This window comes from Accipiter gentilis, chromosome 4, assembly GCF_929443795.1.
Source record: "Accipiter gentilis chromosome 4, bAccGen1.1, whole genome shotgun sequence".
In the NCBI taxonomy this organism is placed as follows: Eukaryota; Metazoa; Chordata; class Aves; order Accipitriformes; family Accipitridae; genus Astur; species Astur gentilis.
The window spans coordinates 42,374,391-42,389,683 of record NC_064883.1 but is presented as its reverse complement, the minus strand read 5'-3'; the positions used below and the strand labels follow the sequence as shown (position 1 = coordinate 42,389,683).

General features: G+C 47.9%; 1 protein-coding gene across 1 annotated transcript; it reads left to right on the top strand.

The window, feature by feature from the left end:
- Window positions 1-402: 402 nt before the first annotated feature.
- Window positions 403-14,832, top strand: MYD88 (MYD88 innate immune signal transduction adaptor). The gene is made up of 5 exons (XM_049798419.1): window positions 403-767; window positions 5,777-5,908; window positions 7,778-7,958; window positions 9,025-9,116; window positions 11,117-14,832. The coding sequence occupies exons 1-5, from the start codon at window positions 428-430 to the stop codon at window positions 11,269-11,271; spliced, it is 900 nt and encodes a 299-aa protein (XP_049654376.1). The 5' UTR covers window positions 403-427; the 3' UTR covers window positions 11,272-14,832.
- Window positions 14,833-15,293: the final 461 nt, after the last annotated feature.

Here is a 15,293-nt window from a genome sequence, read left to right as displayed (position 1 = left end):
GTTAATAATCCCACCGTTTGTCGTGTGAGGGGGTTGGGCAGGCATGTAGCCATCGTGGGGCGATTTGGGGGGGGAGAGAGGGGGGGAGCAGAGGAAAACAGCGTTCGGGACAGCACTGTTCCCTCTGTGGCAGAAGCGTCTCCCCGGACCCACATCGCGGGTCTCCGGCGTCTGCCCCACGTCTCCCCTAAGGACGGAGCGGAGCCCGAGGACCGGGCGGTAGTTCGCCTCCTTCCGAGGCAGCCCGGCCTCAAGCGCGGTCAGCGGGGAAAGCCCGCCCCGCCGTGCACCCCGAAAGCTGCCCCGCACCCCGCGGCGGGGAGGGCGGGCAGAGCCCGCCGGGGGAGGGCGGGAGGCGGCGGCGAGGCGGGGCGAGGCGAGAAGCGAAAGGGCGACGGGGGGGGGGGGGGAAGTTGCGAGAGCGGCCATGGCCACGGCGCCGGCGGGCCCCGCTGCCGGCCGCGTCCCGTCGCCGCCCGACCTCCACGCCGTGCCCATGGTGGCGCTTAACTACGGCGTGCGGCGCCGCCTCGGCCTCTACCTCAACCCGCGGGCGGCGGCCGCCGCCGACTGGACGGCGCTGGCGGAGGAGCTGGGCTGCGAGTACCTGGAGATCCGGCGGCTGGAGGCGCGGCCCGACCCCACCGCCGCCCTGCTGGAGGACTGGCAGTGCCGCTGCCCCGGCGGCGCCACCGTCGGCCGCCTCCTCGACCTCCTGCGCCGCCTGGGCCGCCACGACGTCCTCCTCGACCTGGCCGACAGCGTGGGTGAGGCGCGGCGGCATCCCCACCCGCCCCTTTTCCCTTCCCTTCCCTTCCCTCAGGGCGGCCGGCCGGCCGCGGGGGCCGGCTCCCGCTCGCGCCCCCGGCCCTGGAGGCGGCGAGCCCTTCCCGCCCTTGCGTGAGGGAAGGCGAGGGCGCTGCGGGGACGGGGAGGCCGGAGCGGTCTCCCTCGGCCCTCAGGCGGCGAGGGCCTGCCACGGCGCGGGGTGGCGGCAGGCCGCCGCGCTCGTAGGGCAAGCGGGGCCGAGCCTGCCCCTTGCCTTCCTCCGCGGGGCTGCGGTGGGCCGGGCCGGATCGGGCCGGAGGGGCCCCGTCTTTCGCCAGGGCTGGGGGGGGGTTCTCCTGGGGACGCTGCCTTGCGGCCCTCCGCGACAGCAGGGCCCTGCTGAGCTCGGTGCTTCCTTGATGCCTGGGCGGGAGGGGACGCGGTTTGTGTCGGTCTTCGCTGCTGCGTCCAGGGGAGGTGAAGTTAGGGAAGAATCCCACGCAAGGAGGAAAGCCTTTCCCAGACTGTGGGGTGACCTCCTCGGTGGTGGTGGTGGTGTAGGAGGCTCACGCAGCTTCCAGGACAGACGGGAGAAGCGCGCTGTATTTCTGCGAATCGTAAGCCCTGCAAAGCAATCTGGAGCCCCGTCTTATCCCACACCTTCAACAGTAAAGTTTCTGCTTGTCAAACCACGCTTTGGGCCAGGTCAGCCCGGAGACAGCTTGCACAGACACGGGACGGTGTGAAAATCGTGATGCGTAGGTCTAGTGCAGTAGGAAGATACTTGCAGGGAGAGGTGATGGATGTGTGGAATTGGGTAATGGAAGGGAAAAATAATTAACTGGATAATGGAAGGGAAATAAAATGCCCTTGCACACTGAAAAAAACTGAGATAGGTCAGTGAGAAGTGTGGAGGTCCTGGTGCTGTTTTGATAACTTGTTCTTTGTAGAGTCTTCGTATTCTTCACAATCACAGAAATTCAGAGGGAAGCTAGCTGACATCGGAAGGGGAAGTTCATTGCCAAAGGATCTGCAAAGCCAGAGACTCTGCTGAACGCCTGTGCTGTATAATATAGCTTACCGGGTTAGTGATGAAGAAATAATGAATCTCATTTCCTGTTACTCATGGAGATAAGTGAAGACGTAGAAATTCATCTATGTAGAGAGCCTGACCAAGGAGCGATGGAGGACTTTCCCATACTCCTGCGGTTCTTCATACTCAAGAACGCACTCTGAAGACTCAGTATTGGGAAAGACAAAAAAAAGTCAGTGTGCTTCGTGATCCACCTTGTCAGAGGTTCATAACAAATAGCAGAAGCTTCCAGCTGTGCGAGAGAGCTGGGGCTTCTTGAAAACACTGGGCATCATCTAGGCTGCTTCTGGCCCTGAATTCAGGAGCTGGCCCACTGGAAGGGAATGTGGTGGACAGTCTTTGTCAGAGCCTGGATAGACAACAGCAGAACGAGTGGGAGGAACCTGAGCTTCAGGAAAGTCACAAGTTTAGCCTGGTGGTAGGTCATGCTGATAAGAGGAGACGGATAAATTCTTGGAAGAAAGACCCACTGAGGGCTATTCAACACAAAAATATTGCCTCTGGCTCAGGAAATTCCTTAACTGCAAATTCTCCAAAAGATAGATTATAAAAAGAGATTGTAGATTATACTTAAAAGATAGATTATTTTAGGAAAATATCACTGTACGCTTATATTATTCTTAAGTTCCTCCTCAGGCATCTGGTTTTGATCACTGTTGGAGACAGGATGCTGAGAGTAGATGGACCCTCAGCCTGACCCAGCATGGCCATTCCTATCTTTTATTATTTTTGGCTGAGGATTGCAGCTAGACCCTGTGACCTGTTGCTAGCACTCTGAGCTCTTGCAGAAGTCAGAGGTGTTTACACTCGTAAGAGGAAAGGAGATGGACAGTTGCGTGCGCTCTTAAGCACGGTATTTCCTGATGCCAAGGGCATCTTTGTGTATGCCGTTAGGACTCCTGCACTGGGATTCAGCTCAGAACCTGAAAACATCAGTATTGAGGTTTCTGCGGTCTGTGCTTTTGTCAGAGGAGGTGCAGATCTGGGGCACGATTCAGCAGCCCACACAAAGGCATCTCAAGTCATCTGAGAGGCGTCAGGGTATCTCACACGGCCTCTACCTCCTGATGGACACGGGTCATTCGTAGGTCCGGTGTCATACCTGCCAGCCCATAACAGGTGTCTTGGACACTCTGGGGTCCCTCGAATGACACCTGATGCCCTTGTGTGGGCAAATGAGCCAAGCTCCTTCGGGACACAGCATCCCCATTAAACACAACTCGTTGGTGCTGTGCAGCTCCAGAGGACATGTTTGGTTTGTGATTTCTGCTGCAGACCCAGTTCCCTGTCTTCTCATCATGTGCCCCATTCCTGGCTATGCTTAGGATGCTAAAAATCGGTGTTTCCTGGGGCCTTGAATAGTTCCACTTTTGGCTGCTCTGTACAGCGGGGCTGTATTTAGCAGCTCCCCTGTTGCACTGTCTGGAGTACAGGTGCTTGCAGGATGCAGCTTTTTCATCCCAGCAGATCTGCCCCCAAGTGTGATCTTTCTCAGCAGCCTACCTCGTTGTACAGTCATCTTTAGGGATGTGAAGCTCTTTGCTTTGGTACATTTGTGCTAACTCTTTCTCGCTGAAACTTGGTGATTTTTGTTTCCGCCTGACCCATTATAAAAGTTCTGCTTTCCTGCTTGACAGTTACTTTGTTTTCTTTCTCTTCTCACCATGCTGATCATTTCGCACTTTAGGTTTCATGTTTTTATTCTTTCTCTCCAATACCTCAGGCTTTTGGTTGACCATTGGAGGAGTGTAAAGCCTGCACTGTGTTTGTTAGGTGCTGGGCGGAGTGGGACAACTTAGCTTGGAGGAGTTTCTTGCTACTTCATTGCGTTGGTTTGCATCCTTTTTCTTTACAGGCCTGCAAAGTCATCTTTGACCCTCGTTCGCTCTCATTAACCTATACAGTCAGGCACTGTTTCTATCTGGGGACTAATCCATGCCAAATTCATGAATGTCTTTCATTCCTTCAGGTTCACTGGAATGATCGGCAGTTTCAGTGCGATAGGGCCCCCAGTTTGCACTTGTCATAAAACCATAAGGCTCCGGTGTTTTGTTTTGAAAGCTTTGCCCAGCTCTCAGGTTTATCCTGTAGGGATAAATGGGATCTGGGATTACAGCATGATGCCATCAAAACTCTGCGCTAGGCTTGACTAGATGAATCAGGAGAATACTCTACGTTAATGAGAATGTGTGTCAGCCTTGAGTGGTGTAGTGATGAGCTCTAGGCACCAGTCTAGAAGAACGCAGGTCAGGGCAGCATAGATGCCACTTTTTCAGGAGGGAGAGGCTAGGAGACAAGACATGGAGGAAATACACTTAAAATGAACATTTCTGTATTGAGTGCTAGTATTTGTATGTCTTTAAATAATTGCCTGTTCTTGCCTGTTCAGCAATATTCTGGATCATGAAGCTGGCTACGTAGGGGATCACGGCACATGTAAGGTGGTGCCCGCGTGCTAGTCCTTCCTGAGGAACTTCTGAACTTCTGTTGGCCAATTCAGAGTGGCTTTAATCATGATTTCAAAGACACTGACCTACCTGACACAAAATGTGCACGCCTCATGGCAACAGGCAGCTGGCAGAGAGGTGGGACCCGAGTCTGTGCTGTAGTGAGGAAAGACCTGAAATCTGAACTTTCTGGCTGGTCAAGAATGTGGCTGATTCTTCTCTCCGCTGCAGGACTTAGGGAGGAACGGGGAGGAGAAAGGTAGATGGGGAACGCCTCAGCTTCATGAAAAGCTTTAATCAGATCTGACACTTTATTAGATTGGGGATAATCCAGTCACCAGATGCAAAACTATGAGGTGGAAGCCGAGGATGGGGCTTCAGGGGCTTCCTGCAGACGCGCTTGTTACCGACTAGGGCTGTGTCACAGCAGTGCTTACTGGGCTCCAACCCGCATCCTGCACTTCAGGAGATCCTTTGCTACAGCTGTTGTACCACGGATCTCTGTAGCTGTGCGAGCCTAACCCTCTGAGTGATCACTACTTTCCTGATTGATACTTGATGTTTTGTTTTTTAAAATCTTAAGTAAAGGAGAAGGCTCTAGGGCGTTTCATCTTTTTGTTAATTCCCCATTTCAAATCCCCTTTTACTTTCAAGTTCTTCTATAACTGCATATTGCAGAGTGGCAGAGGCTGCAGGGGTTTTTGTCACTTCTACAAAGACTTTACATTTAGATTTATCACTAATTTTTAAACAAAATCTGTTCATAATAGATCTGTGTCCATCACTGTCCTGTTTGGGAGGTTCACAGCAGTGAACGTGACAGGCCTGCTTGCCCTTCAGTTATCCCGGAGGGGAGGCACACCCCCACTCTACCTGAGATAAAGAGGATCTCCACTAGCTGTTGCACAATATAAAGCCTGTTTCAGGGGCTCACTAGAATTTTATGTGGTGCTCCTGTATGTGGTGACTGTATATACTCATTGTAACCCACAGTTCTGTCTGACAAAGCCTGGTGTGTGTCTACATTTATTAGTAAAAGACAATATGGAGACTTCTAATTGAGAATCCCCCCTCAATTATTTGATGATTTTAAATACTCCAAAGTGCATAACAATGAGACCAGACAGTAGAGTTGGGACCTGTTTCGCACATGATGCATGCTGTTTAAAGTGTACTGGGATATACTAGAACTAAGGGTAATAGGAGCAGGTTGGTTTAAAACAAATAAAAGAAAGTACTTCTTTAAACAGCAAGAGTGAGCTTCAGGAACTAATTGTTAGAGGAGGTGGTTGAGACAGCATCGAGAAGTTCAGAAAGGGGTGAGAGAAATTCTAGATACCAAAAAAACTAGATGGCTTTTCCATCTGATATCCTTGATCTATGAAATAGCTATTCCTGTTTTAAAGAACTCTAGCAGGGTAAAACCACCATCACAGGAGGCTCTTGCATTGGTCGTGTGTTTTTGCAGAGGAAGACTGTAAGAAATACTTACAAAGGAAGCAGGAGCAGGCCGACCAGCCACTTCAAGTGCCAGCAGTAGACAGCAGTGTGCCAAAGACATCAGAACTGATGGGCATCACCACCAGGGATGATCCGTACGGTAAGTGCCTGTGATTACAGTGCTGCCTGATACCTTATGTTGGAATTGGCTTCAGCTGTAGCAAGATCCCCATGAGAATTAAAGAAAACCTGTCTGCTTTCATTACTCCCCGTGACTTTTCGTAGCCTAGGCTGGAACGCTTTAGCTGGTAGTCTGCAGCCACTTTCATTTTTCCTGCTCCCTGGGGCAGAGAGGAAAAGCAACCCTGGGGAACACCGTACCCAGAAACAGGCTGGTGCAGAGCCCACTGGACGTGCATGGGAGGAGATTTCCCAGAAATGTGTCCCTTAGCACAGCCTGGCACAGAGCAACAGCTGCTGAAAGCACAGTGGGTTGGAGTAAAGGGGGAAGGATGTCAAAGCTGATTGCCTTGGCTACGCTGCCCTGTCTTAAGCAGATTTAACCACCTTGAATAAAAAGGAAGCAGGGTGTGAAGTACGGCTGGGTGTGAAGTGGGGGAAGAGAGGAAACAGTTCTCTGTGTGTGTGCTTGCTGGGCCGCACGTGCAGCTCTGCGTGTGCAGCCATGTGCGCGTGCAACTGTGTGCTGGGCTGTGTGTGCAGTCTTCTGTGTTTCTAGCTGCGCGCCGGGCTGCACGCACAGCTGTATGTGTGCTGTGCGCGCAGCTGTGGGCTGGGGAAGCGGACATCCTACAAGGTGCTGTGACAGATGGAGCAGCAGCCAAGGCTGAATGGAGATGTGTCAGCTCACCTCTTCATATGCTCCCCTGGCTAGTCCAACTTTGGGTGGCCACCTTTGTTGTACGTGGGGGCATCATTAACCCTCCCCAAATGTCCACAGACCAATACGCTGGTGTTTGTATGTGGCAGCTTTGCCTGATATGACCCCCAAGTGAGCGCATGCCCCTAAAGCAGTACCCTCAGTTTGATTGACCTGGCAGACAGTTACCCTTCTGCTTGACTGGATGCTTCTTGAGCTGGATCTGCCTGCCGGGTTCCTACTGTTCCCAGCAGCTTTTAGAGCCTGACCTATTTTTTTCACTGCGGTAGGCTTTAACTGGCATAAAAACTTGAAAATATATGTAGTGACATTGATACGGGAAAAAAAAAATAACACAGTGGGAAACTATCCAGCAGTATTAAGCACTTAATTACGAGGGACATCACCCTTAAAATATAGTACTTAATATTTAGATAAGTGCTAAATAAACAAGAGCTGCTAGCCATTAACATCTTTGGAAAACAGGGCCATTTACTTAGGATATGACTTCAGGTACCCAAGTTTGATATCTTAGCCATAAAAATTGCCCTTTCCTAATTTCAAGGCCTACCTCATAGCTCAGTAGACAGTGGATGCCAGGACATTGCTAGATGAAGGGCCTGTAGGAAGGTTGTGGTTGGGAGTTTGTACCTCTGTGACCTAAACTAGAGAACTAGTTCCCAGAGCCACAAGGGTATTTTAGATGCATAGGTCCCAGTGAAATCCCAGAGCACTGGGGCTCGGAGCTGTGTCCTCTGGGGTACTCTGCTCCCTCTGGCTCTTCCCAGACTCTGTCTCGCCCCCTTCCCCGTGGCTGGATGTTATTGCCTCTGCAGATATTGCATGTCTGCATCTCAGCTACGCTTCCCTAACCACTGCCAGCAAATGTGGGTTTATGCTAATAGCCTGGCCTGTGAACCAAAGCGGTCAAGGCACAGATGTGTGTTACCTCCTGCCAGCCCTATGATGGACAGGAGTCTGGGCTGAAGGCTAACTAGGCTGGTAAAATGTTAAATTACCTTTGCAAGTTCGGCCAGAGCTTGACTGTCAAAGCTCCGAGTCAAACTCTGTGGGAGTTAGTGAAAGTTCACTACAGGAGTTAACTTCATTTATAGTAGAAGATGACAATTAAATTTTTAATGGTTTCAGGGAATGGAACGGAGATGTTTGATGCCTTCATCTGCTACTGTCAGAAAGACCTTCAGTTTGTCCAGGAGATGATCAGGGAGCTGGAACAAACAGAGTTCAAACTGAAGCTCTGTGTATTTGATCGGGATGTCTTGCCAGGAACGTGTGTGTGGTCCATCAGCGGAGAACTTATAGAAAGGAGGTAAGTGAACCATGGCTGTTTGGGACAGCTGAGTGTAATGGAACATTCCGTTCATTTTACCATGATATCTGCAGTGTGGTGCCAATGAAGCAGTAAAAATCCACAAGGATGTCTTTATGGGGTTTGTTTTATACTCTTGGCTCAAGAAGGAAGCCTCAAGCATTCCCAAACATGTTGCTTCATTGTGTTCACGAGGCAGATGCCACTGTAGTGATGCTGCTTAAGTTTGATTGCTTTTCTTTGGCTGGAATATCCTGCAGTCACATCCTTGGAGGTGATCTGGAAATGAATACAGCTCCAGGCTGAGTTAGCTTCACCCCACAGTGTGGAGTTTGATGGGACAGCGCTGGTGTTGGCTCTGGCATTGACTTCAAGGATCCTTCAGGCCTATGTGGGACTCGGGCGTGGTGGGAGCTGTGGGAGACAACTCCCCAGACAGGGAGTGAAAAATCCCAGGGCAGGTGTTTGGGTTTTAAACACCAGCCTTTCAGAGGGAGGTAGCTTGGCCTTAACAGAGACCCTCATAGGGCCTCACTGTCCTGGCTGTGGTACAGCGTAGCCTTCTATAAAGAGCCGAACATGTAGTTTACAACTAGGCACCTCAAATGAATTTAAGTGATAAATTGGAGAATAAAGCTCAAATTTATGAAACCAGGTCAATTCACAGTAGTAATATGCGTATAATAAAGCTCTGTCCAGTTCATTCTAATATTAAAAACTACCAGTTATGCTCAGTCAATAAAGGCAGCATATAAGCAGATAATTAAGATGGCATTGTTTGTAATATGTAGACAGAGGATCAAATAAAGATTGCACAGACAATCTGGACTTCGCTATTTCCTAATTTTTTGGTATATGAGTGTGTATCTGTAATCAGGTTTTTGCGTGCAACGTAGCTACCTGTCTGTCAGTAGTCATGCTCTCTAGTTAATTCCTGCTGGAACACAGCTGGCAGGTTCATTTCTCCCCTGCAGCAGTTCAGAGGAATACAGGCTTCTACCAGTGAGAAGGAGAAGCATCTCTGCTGACGTTTTATTTCTTTCTTCCCTGACTGCTTCATCTTCAGGTGTCGGAGGATGGTGGTCGTCATTTCAGATGATTACCTGGAAAGCGATGAATGTGATTTTCAGACCAAATTTGCTCTTAGTCTTTCTCCAGGTAAGATCTCACAAATATCCCATCTAAAATTGCATATCAACATTCCAATTTTTATTACAGTAACATCTCCAGCTGAGATCAGTGCTGTGCTATTAGGCGCTGCACAAATGCAGAATGAAGGGTAGTCTCAGATGTGTTTAAACAGATTAGGTAGATACTGGTGAGGAAGGCGAAAATAACTGATAGTTACAGAACTGGTAACTTGGTCTCAGACCTGGGTTCTCAACACTGACCTATGTTTCACGTGTGTGAAAGTCTACCCAGGCACAGGGCTTGCCCTGGGTGTAATGCCCTTCACTAGGCAAACAGAGATTTATCGCTGTTAGAAGCAGCCATTAAAACTAACGGTGGCTTTATAATTTTGTTGTGCAGGCAGGGACCTGAACTTGGTTCCTTGCCCTGCCGTTGACCTTCTGCATGACCGCGAGCGAGAAGCTTAGCTGTATATGCTTCAGTGCTCCAGCTGTCAAGTGGGCTAACGCTGCCTGCTTCAGAGACATTGTAGCTGCATGTCAGGCTTGTGAAGTGCTTCAAGATCCATACGGGAAATATGCCATAAAGAGAAAAGTATTATAATAAATTCAGGGTGTGAGTAGCTGCTGGGAATAGGGTAGCAGGTAACGAACATGCAGCTTTTTGCAGAGATCCTTGAGTATTGTGCATAGGTAAACAAAATATGGAGTGAATGTTCACCTTGGATTGGAAAAAATCTGTTACATATTTTGTTCTGAATTGAAAAGCCATCAATTTACTTCTGTCGAGTCTGTTCAGACTGCCTTTCTCTAACCACTAGTTATCCTGCACTTGTGTATGTTGCTGGGGAGTAAGTGCAGCACAGCCTAATAGTATGGAGGATGTGCAATATCAATAGGAGTGTCTGCATGTAAAGTCTCTTCTCTAGATGAGGTATCTGACTTGGTATTATAAATGACTTGCCAGAGGTTAAACTGGAAGCCAGTGGCAGGGCTAGGAATTAGCTCCACCTTCCTTGACGCAATAATTTCATATGATGGCTGTTAATCCACTAAACACCCCTAGCACGTTGCATCAGCCCCTAATCATCAAGATTTTTAGCAAAGTCCTTTTAGTTCTTCACCAGTTATTCGTTGGCATCATACCTTTCATTAGAACAACAGGAAAAGAAATGTCCATCTGTATGCAATAACCTGAGCTCTACCATTGAAAACATGCGTGTAAGTACAGGCTTCCAGAAATCACACAGGTACTTGTTTGCGTGGGGTAACTAACGCACAGAAAGTTTGGTGGCAAGTTCTGGGAGCTCCACGGATTACTTAAGCATCTGCTGCAGTTGCAAAATCTTGGGTTATTCACCTCATCCAGGTCTCAGCATCATCACTTGCACTGGGCAGCACAGTTTAGCTGGTAGCGGGTGTCCCTGTGGAGAATTATAAGAGGAGAGGTTCCTCTTTAGAAGAGCTGCTCCTTCAAGCGGTAGCAATCATAGGGAGAGTTGTCTCATGTTGTGCATGCCTCAGTCACGTTAGTGGAGTGATTCCTTGCAGCCCCTTGTTGGGTAACATCTGCAGCCTATCTGAGTACATCAGGGTTGGAAAAAAAGAAATGGAGATAACCCAGTAAAGCTGACCATCTAGAAGCAACTTAGTCTCTGTTTTTCTCTTCATACACACCTGGAAGTAGTTAGGACTATATAATCCTGTTTGCGTTCCACAAGAAACTGTGCTGTGTTGTTTTATATCTGCGGTTCGTTAGGCCTTTATCACTCCCAGTTGGGATCAGCACAGGCTGCCCTACGCATGCTAGATGGGGCCCTGCTATGTATTTGAGTGAAATGCTCTTAGCAGAGGGCTTGGGATTCAGAAACTTGCTCTCCAGGGTAAGAGCTAGTTGCATTATAATGAGATGACACAAAATCAGGAGCAAACCTGCATCTTGTGATGTGTGTGCTGCTGTGGGGAGAAAATGGATACAGGATCTGACTGGCTCTGTGTAATCCTCTGCCTGTGTGATTTGTCTTTCAGGTGCCCGTCTCAAACGGCTGATTCCAGTCAAGTGCAAAACCATGAAGAACGAGTTTCCAAGTATCTTACGGTTCATTACAATTTGTGATTACACCAATCCTTGCACCAAAAAATGGTTCTGGACGAGACTGGCAAAATCCCTCATGCTGCCATGATGCAAAGTCATGAGAGCTAGGTGCTCTTTTGTCATCTGTCCTGGCTGTGCCTTCGGACCATGTTGTTGTTCACGCAGGGCCTTCTACCACTTCAGAACCTGGATCCTTGCAATCCGTGTTTGGAGCCTGCGACGGGGAGCAAAGAATTTTCTCTAGCACTTTTTTATAACTCAGAAGGAGAAATAAAGAAACTGTGTGGGTGTTCCTGTTCAAGTCAGTGAGCAACAGCATCTAGCTTTTTGTGTAGTAAGCATTTTCACTGAAAATATAGAAAATACACATTTGAAAGTGGAGTGTCTAATACAAGAACGCTCAATTGTAAGCATTTAATAAGACCTTAGAGCCTCAAACTGCAGGCGTTCTTAATCTTAAGTAGTTCCTATTATTTTAAAAGCTGTTCAGTGGCTATAGTAATATCTAGGGTTGGTGTTTCTTTAAAACCCCAGTGAAATCCCGTGGCTGCCTGGTGATCTGCAGGAACTGAGGTTTCAGACTCTGTTTCCTGCTTTGTGAACAGCCAATGCCATGAGAATGACAGATTTTTGGCAGCCCTGTCCGGGTGACCCAGCCTGCCCTGCCAGGGACGATGTCCCCTGCCCTGTGCTGCAGCCCCGCTGTTGGGCAGCACGGGGGAATGCGTGTGGGCTCTCCCTGCCCCATGCTTGTTCTGAGGGTAGACGGTCTCCTTCAGTCCTTCTTCTGAGAAAAGCAAAAAGCGTATTTTAATTGTTAAAGCACTGCTAAGAAATGAATGGTTCTCCTGTTATTCGTAGCAATATCTACAAAATTAGAGCAATTATCCATGTAATTATGACTAATGCAGAATTGCTGAGCTTGGTTTATTCTCTGGGGATGTTTTCCTCCTTGAGTTATATCACAATATTCCTGTCCCATGTTCATTTACAGGGCAGATCCCTTGTCACTAGCATTTTCTGAGGCAGTCCCTTAGGTTTGCTTTAAGTGGTTATTTTTTGCTCGTTGAAAGCAGGAAGTGTAAGGAAAGACACACTCTTGTGCCATGTTTGTCATGTCTGTCTCTGTTCAGGTCATATTTGATTAAGTGACGTTACACCAGCATTTTACATTCCCAGATTTTATTAAATGTTTGCAATAGAGCTTTCCTTTCATAGAAATTTAGTCTTAAAATATATATTTTCAGTGAAAGTCCTTACTACAGAAAGTGCAGGCTGCTGTTGCTCATTGACTTGACCAGGAACAGGGCTGTGCACCTAAGTGGGTCCAGATCTTAAACTGTTTCACCTTTAAAAGCCTTCCAACATACCAGCTTCTGGGATGCCTCAAAGGCACAGCAATAAATACTGAGTAGCATATTAATGGTCACTTGGGGTGTTTAAAATATAAAGGCTAATGTTACATGAATAGGAAAGAGCATATTTTAGTTAACCGCCACAATAATTACTGTATTTTTGTGACTAAGGCTAGGAGCAACATTGATATTGCTCTGCTTGTTAGATTTAGTCTTAAATCCTGCAGAGTGACTAGTGGATCTCATCAGTTCTCAGTGCTCAGGGGTGGTGGGCAAGAGTTCTGCCCAAAATAGTGTTTTAAAGTGACCCGCTGGTGTATTAAACAGATTTACAGTAAATATTTACTTTCTAAATTGGGAAGAGAGGGATCTTGCTTATGTATCTGCAGGTGCTTGGACTCTGCCACTTTGTTCATGACTTCAGCCACTGACTCATGTTGATTTCACCGCTTAATGTTTTACTAGTCTACATTTTTAAGGTTGCATCTGGTTGTGATTTTTTTTTAAATATATATATATATATATATTTAGGATTTGTTTTAAAGCATTACCAGGGCTGAGGTCTAGAGAGACATGGGTGCTCCTGCCTTTCCCTCACCCACCCTGTCAATGAATGGTCCCTTACCAAGGGGTGCTGCAAAATCCTGTCCTGTCCTGTCCGCACGCCGCTGCTGGTTCCTCCTGGCTGAGAGCAGCCGGACCTCAACCTGACCGGGGTGAAGCTTGTTCACCCACATCACGTTAGCGTCAGGGGCCATTTTTGGATAGGCCCACGAGCTGGGTGTTTTTCAGTGCCTCCTACAAATACAACTGCTGCCATCGTGCCAAGGTGACGTTTACACCTCTCTCTCTTGCTAGAACAAGTGAGAAGTCCGTGGACATGGGAGGAGAAAAGTTAAGCTGATGAGGGGTTTTAAATAGTTTGTCTTCATGTCCGATTGCCCTCAGGCCTCTCCTGCAGAAGCGGAGACAGCTGCTTGCCTCGGGGTTTCTGCATAATCGTTAAATGTTAATTATAGAAGAGTTTCTGGAGGCTGCTTGATCCCCAGGCGCTCCTGGGGCTCGGTGAATTCTCATACTCTGGAGCATCTATAAACATTAATTATGGGTCATTACTCGCAGGACCAAACCAGATTCCTCGTTTGGAGAGCTGAAAGGACTCTGGTAACTAATTAGGGGGTAGCACGGGCACCAGAGGCTGCGCTGCAGACGCTAGAGGGAGGCAATGGCCCACGCTGGCACCCTGAGAGGGATCCTGCCTGCCGGGTGGGACGGACCAGCTGCACCATGACCCACAGAAGAGAGGAGCGGGTTTTCTTCCCCTGTCCCTTGCAGCCTCTTTTAAGGAGGCTATACCAAGCGAGAATTTTGGGGAATTGAACCTCGTGCGGTGTCTTCTGCGCAACTCCGGATGGGTGGTTTGGGACTTGGGGATGTTGCAAATGAGGAAAAAAATAATAGCAGCAAAAATAATTATGTTTGTAATAGATGATCTGGTGATCGCTGAACAGGGAAAGTGCTGCTTCTGGAAGGGAAAACAAAGCCAAGAGCTGAATTTCTAAATCTTCTGACTTGCAGTAGATAAATGCAATATTCCAGTTAATTGTGAAAGATGTCAGTGCTTCGGCGGGATCTCGTTATCACCCTGCTCTCCTTGCCCTGGCCTTTCTGTCTGCCTGGCTCGGATGCCAGGCAGGTGCTACTGTTGTCAGACTGTTGCTTCATTGCAACCAGTTACCATTTGTCTTGTAGGCTAAAATAATTATTTTGGGGTAAAGTGGGGTAACAGCCCTGAAACGGAAAATACGTGCTTTAAATATGTATCTTCTTCTATGCAAAAACCAGAGTTTATGCACTTCTGACATTTTCATATCTGTCTTGTCACGGTGACTTGATGAATTGTGACATCTATGAATGATATAAAATCTAGTTATGATAAACACATTTCAGTGGCAACTGTGGTTCTCCCCTCTTTCACGCCCAGTGGAAGGTCAAAATTTTGAACACCTTTAAAAAAGGGACTTAGAAAATTGTGATGTTAAATTTTTTTCCATTTTGTTTCTTTCCCTCACTGAAGTTGTCCTAGTTGAATCTGTTAGTACCAAATCATTTATTTTTATATATATGCATATATATTTATATTACTTTCTATCCTGATATGAATCTGTGGAAAAGCATACGTGTTGTATAGCCATTCTGAAAGTAGTCAACAATTCAGTGTATTTTTTTTGTCCTCAAAAAAAAAGCCCTTTTGCTACTTATGAAAGCATTTTAAAATAAAGAATTAAAACCCAGCAGGCTGAATCTCCTTCTTGGGCCTCAGAGAATAAATACTGGGTCTCAAAATGAAGTGTTAGTGAGAAATGATACGGACTAGTTGTTCTTTTTTTTTTTTTTTCTTCATGTTTTGCCTGAACAGCTTCCTCAGTGGAGGTTTTTGGCTGTGCCTGGAAGAGGGAGAGGTAGAGTTGTGTCACACCAGGAGGAAAATTAAGAAGAAATTGTACTTCAGACACACGTGGTTCCTCTCCAGGTCTCGTTTTCGGCTTTGCGGTCTGCGTCTGTCGCCATCCTGGACATGCTTCAGCCCTGGTACCCAGCAGGCTGGAGGGGATGGAGCCAGGGCTTTGGCTGCCTGTCCCCGGCAAGCAAGGATGCTGGGCGGTTAGCTCCTACTCCACATCCTTCCTAGAGGCCCCAGTAAGGTATATATCGCAGTGCAGAAATCTGGGGGATTTTGCCAGCTTTATTTCCT

Coding starts and splice junctions, on each gene's coding strand:
- MYD88 (XM_049798419.1), top strand. CDS start 428: ATGGCCACGGCGCCGGCGGGCCCCGCTGCCGGCCGCGTCCCGTCGCCG. Junction 768..5,776: donor CGACCTGGCCGACAGCGTGG/GTGAGGCGCGGC, acceptor GTGTTTTTGCAG/AGGAAGACTGTAAGAAATAC. Junction 5,909..7,777: donor CACCAGGGATGATCCGTACG/GTAAGTGCCTGT, acceptor TAATGGTTTCAG/GGAATGGAACGGAGATGTTT.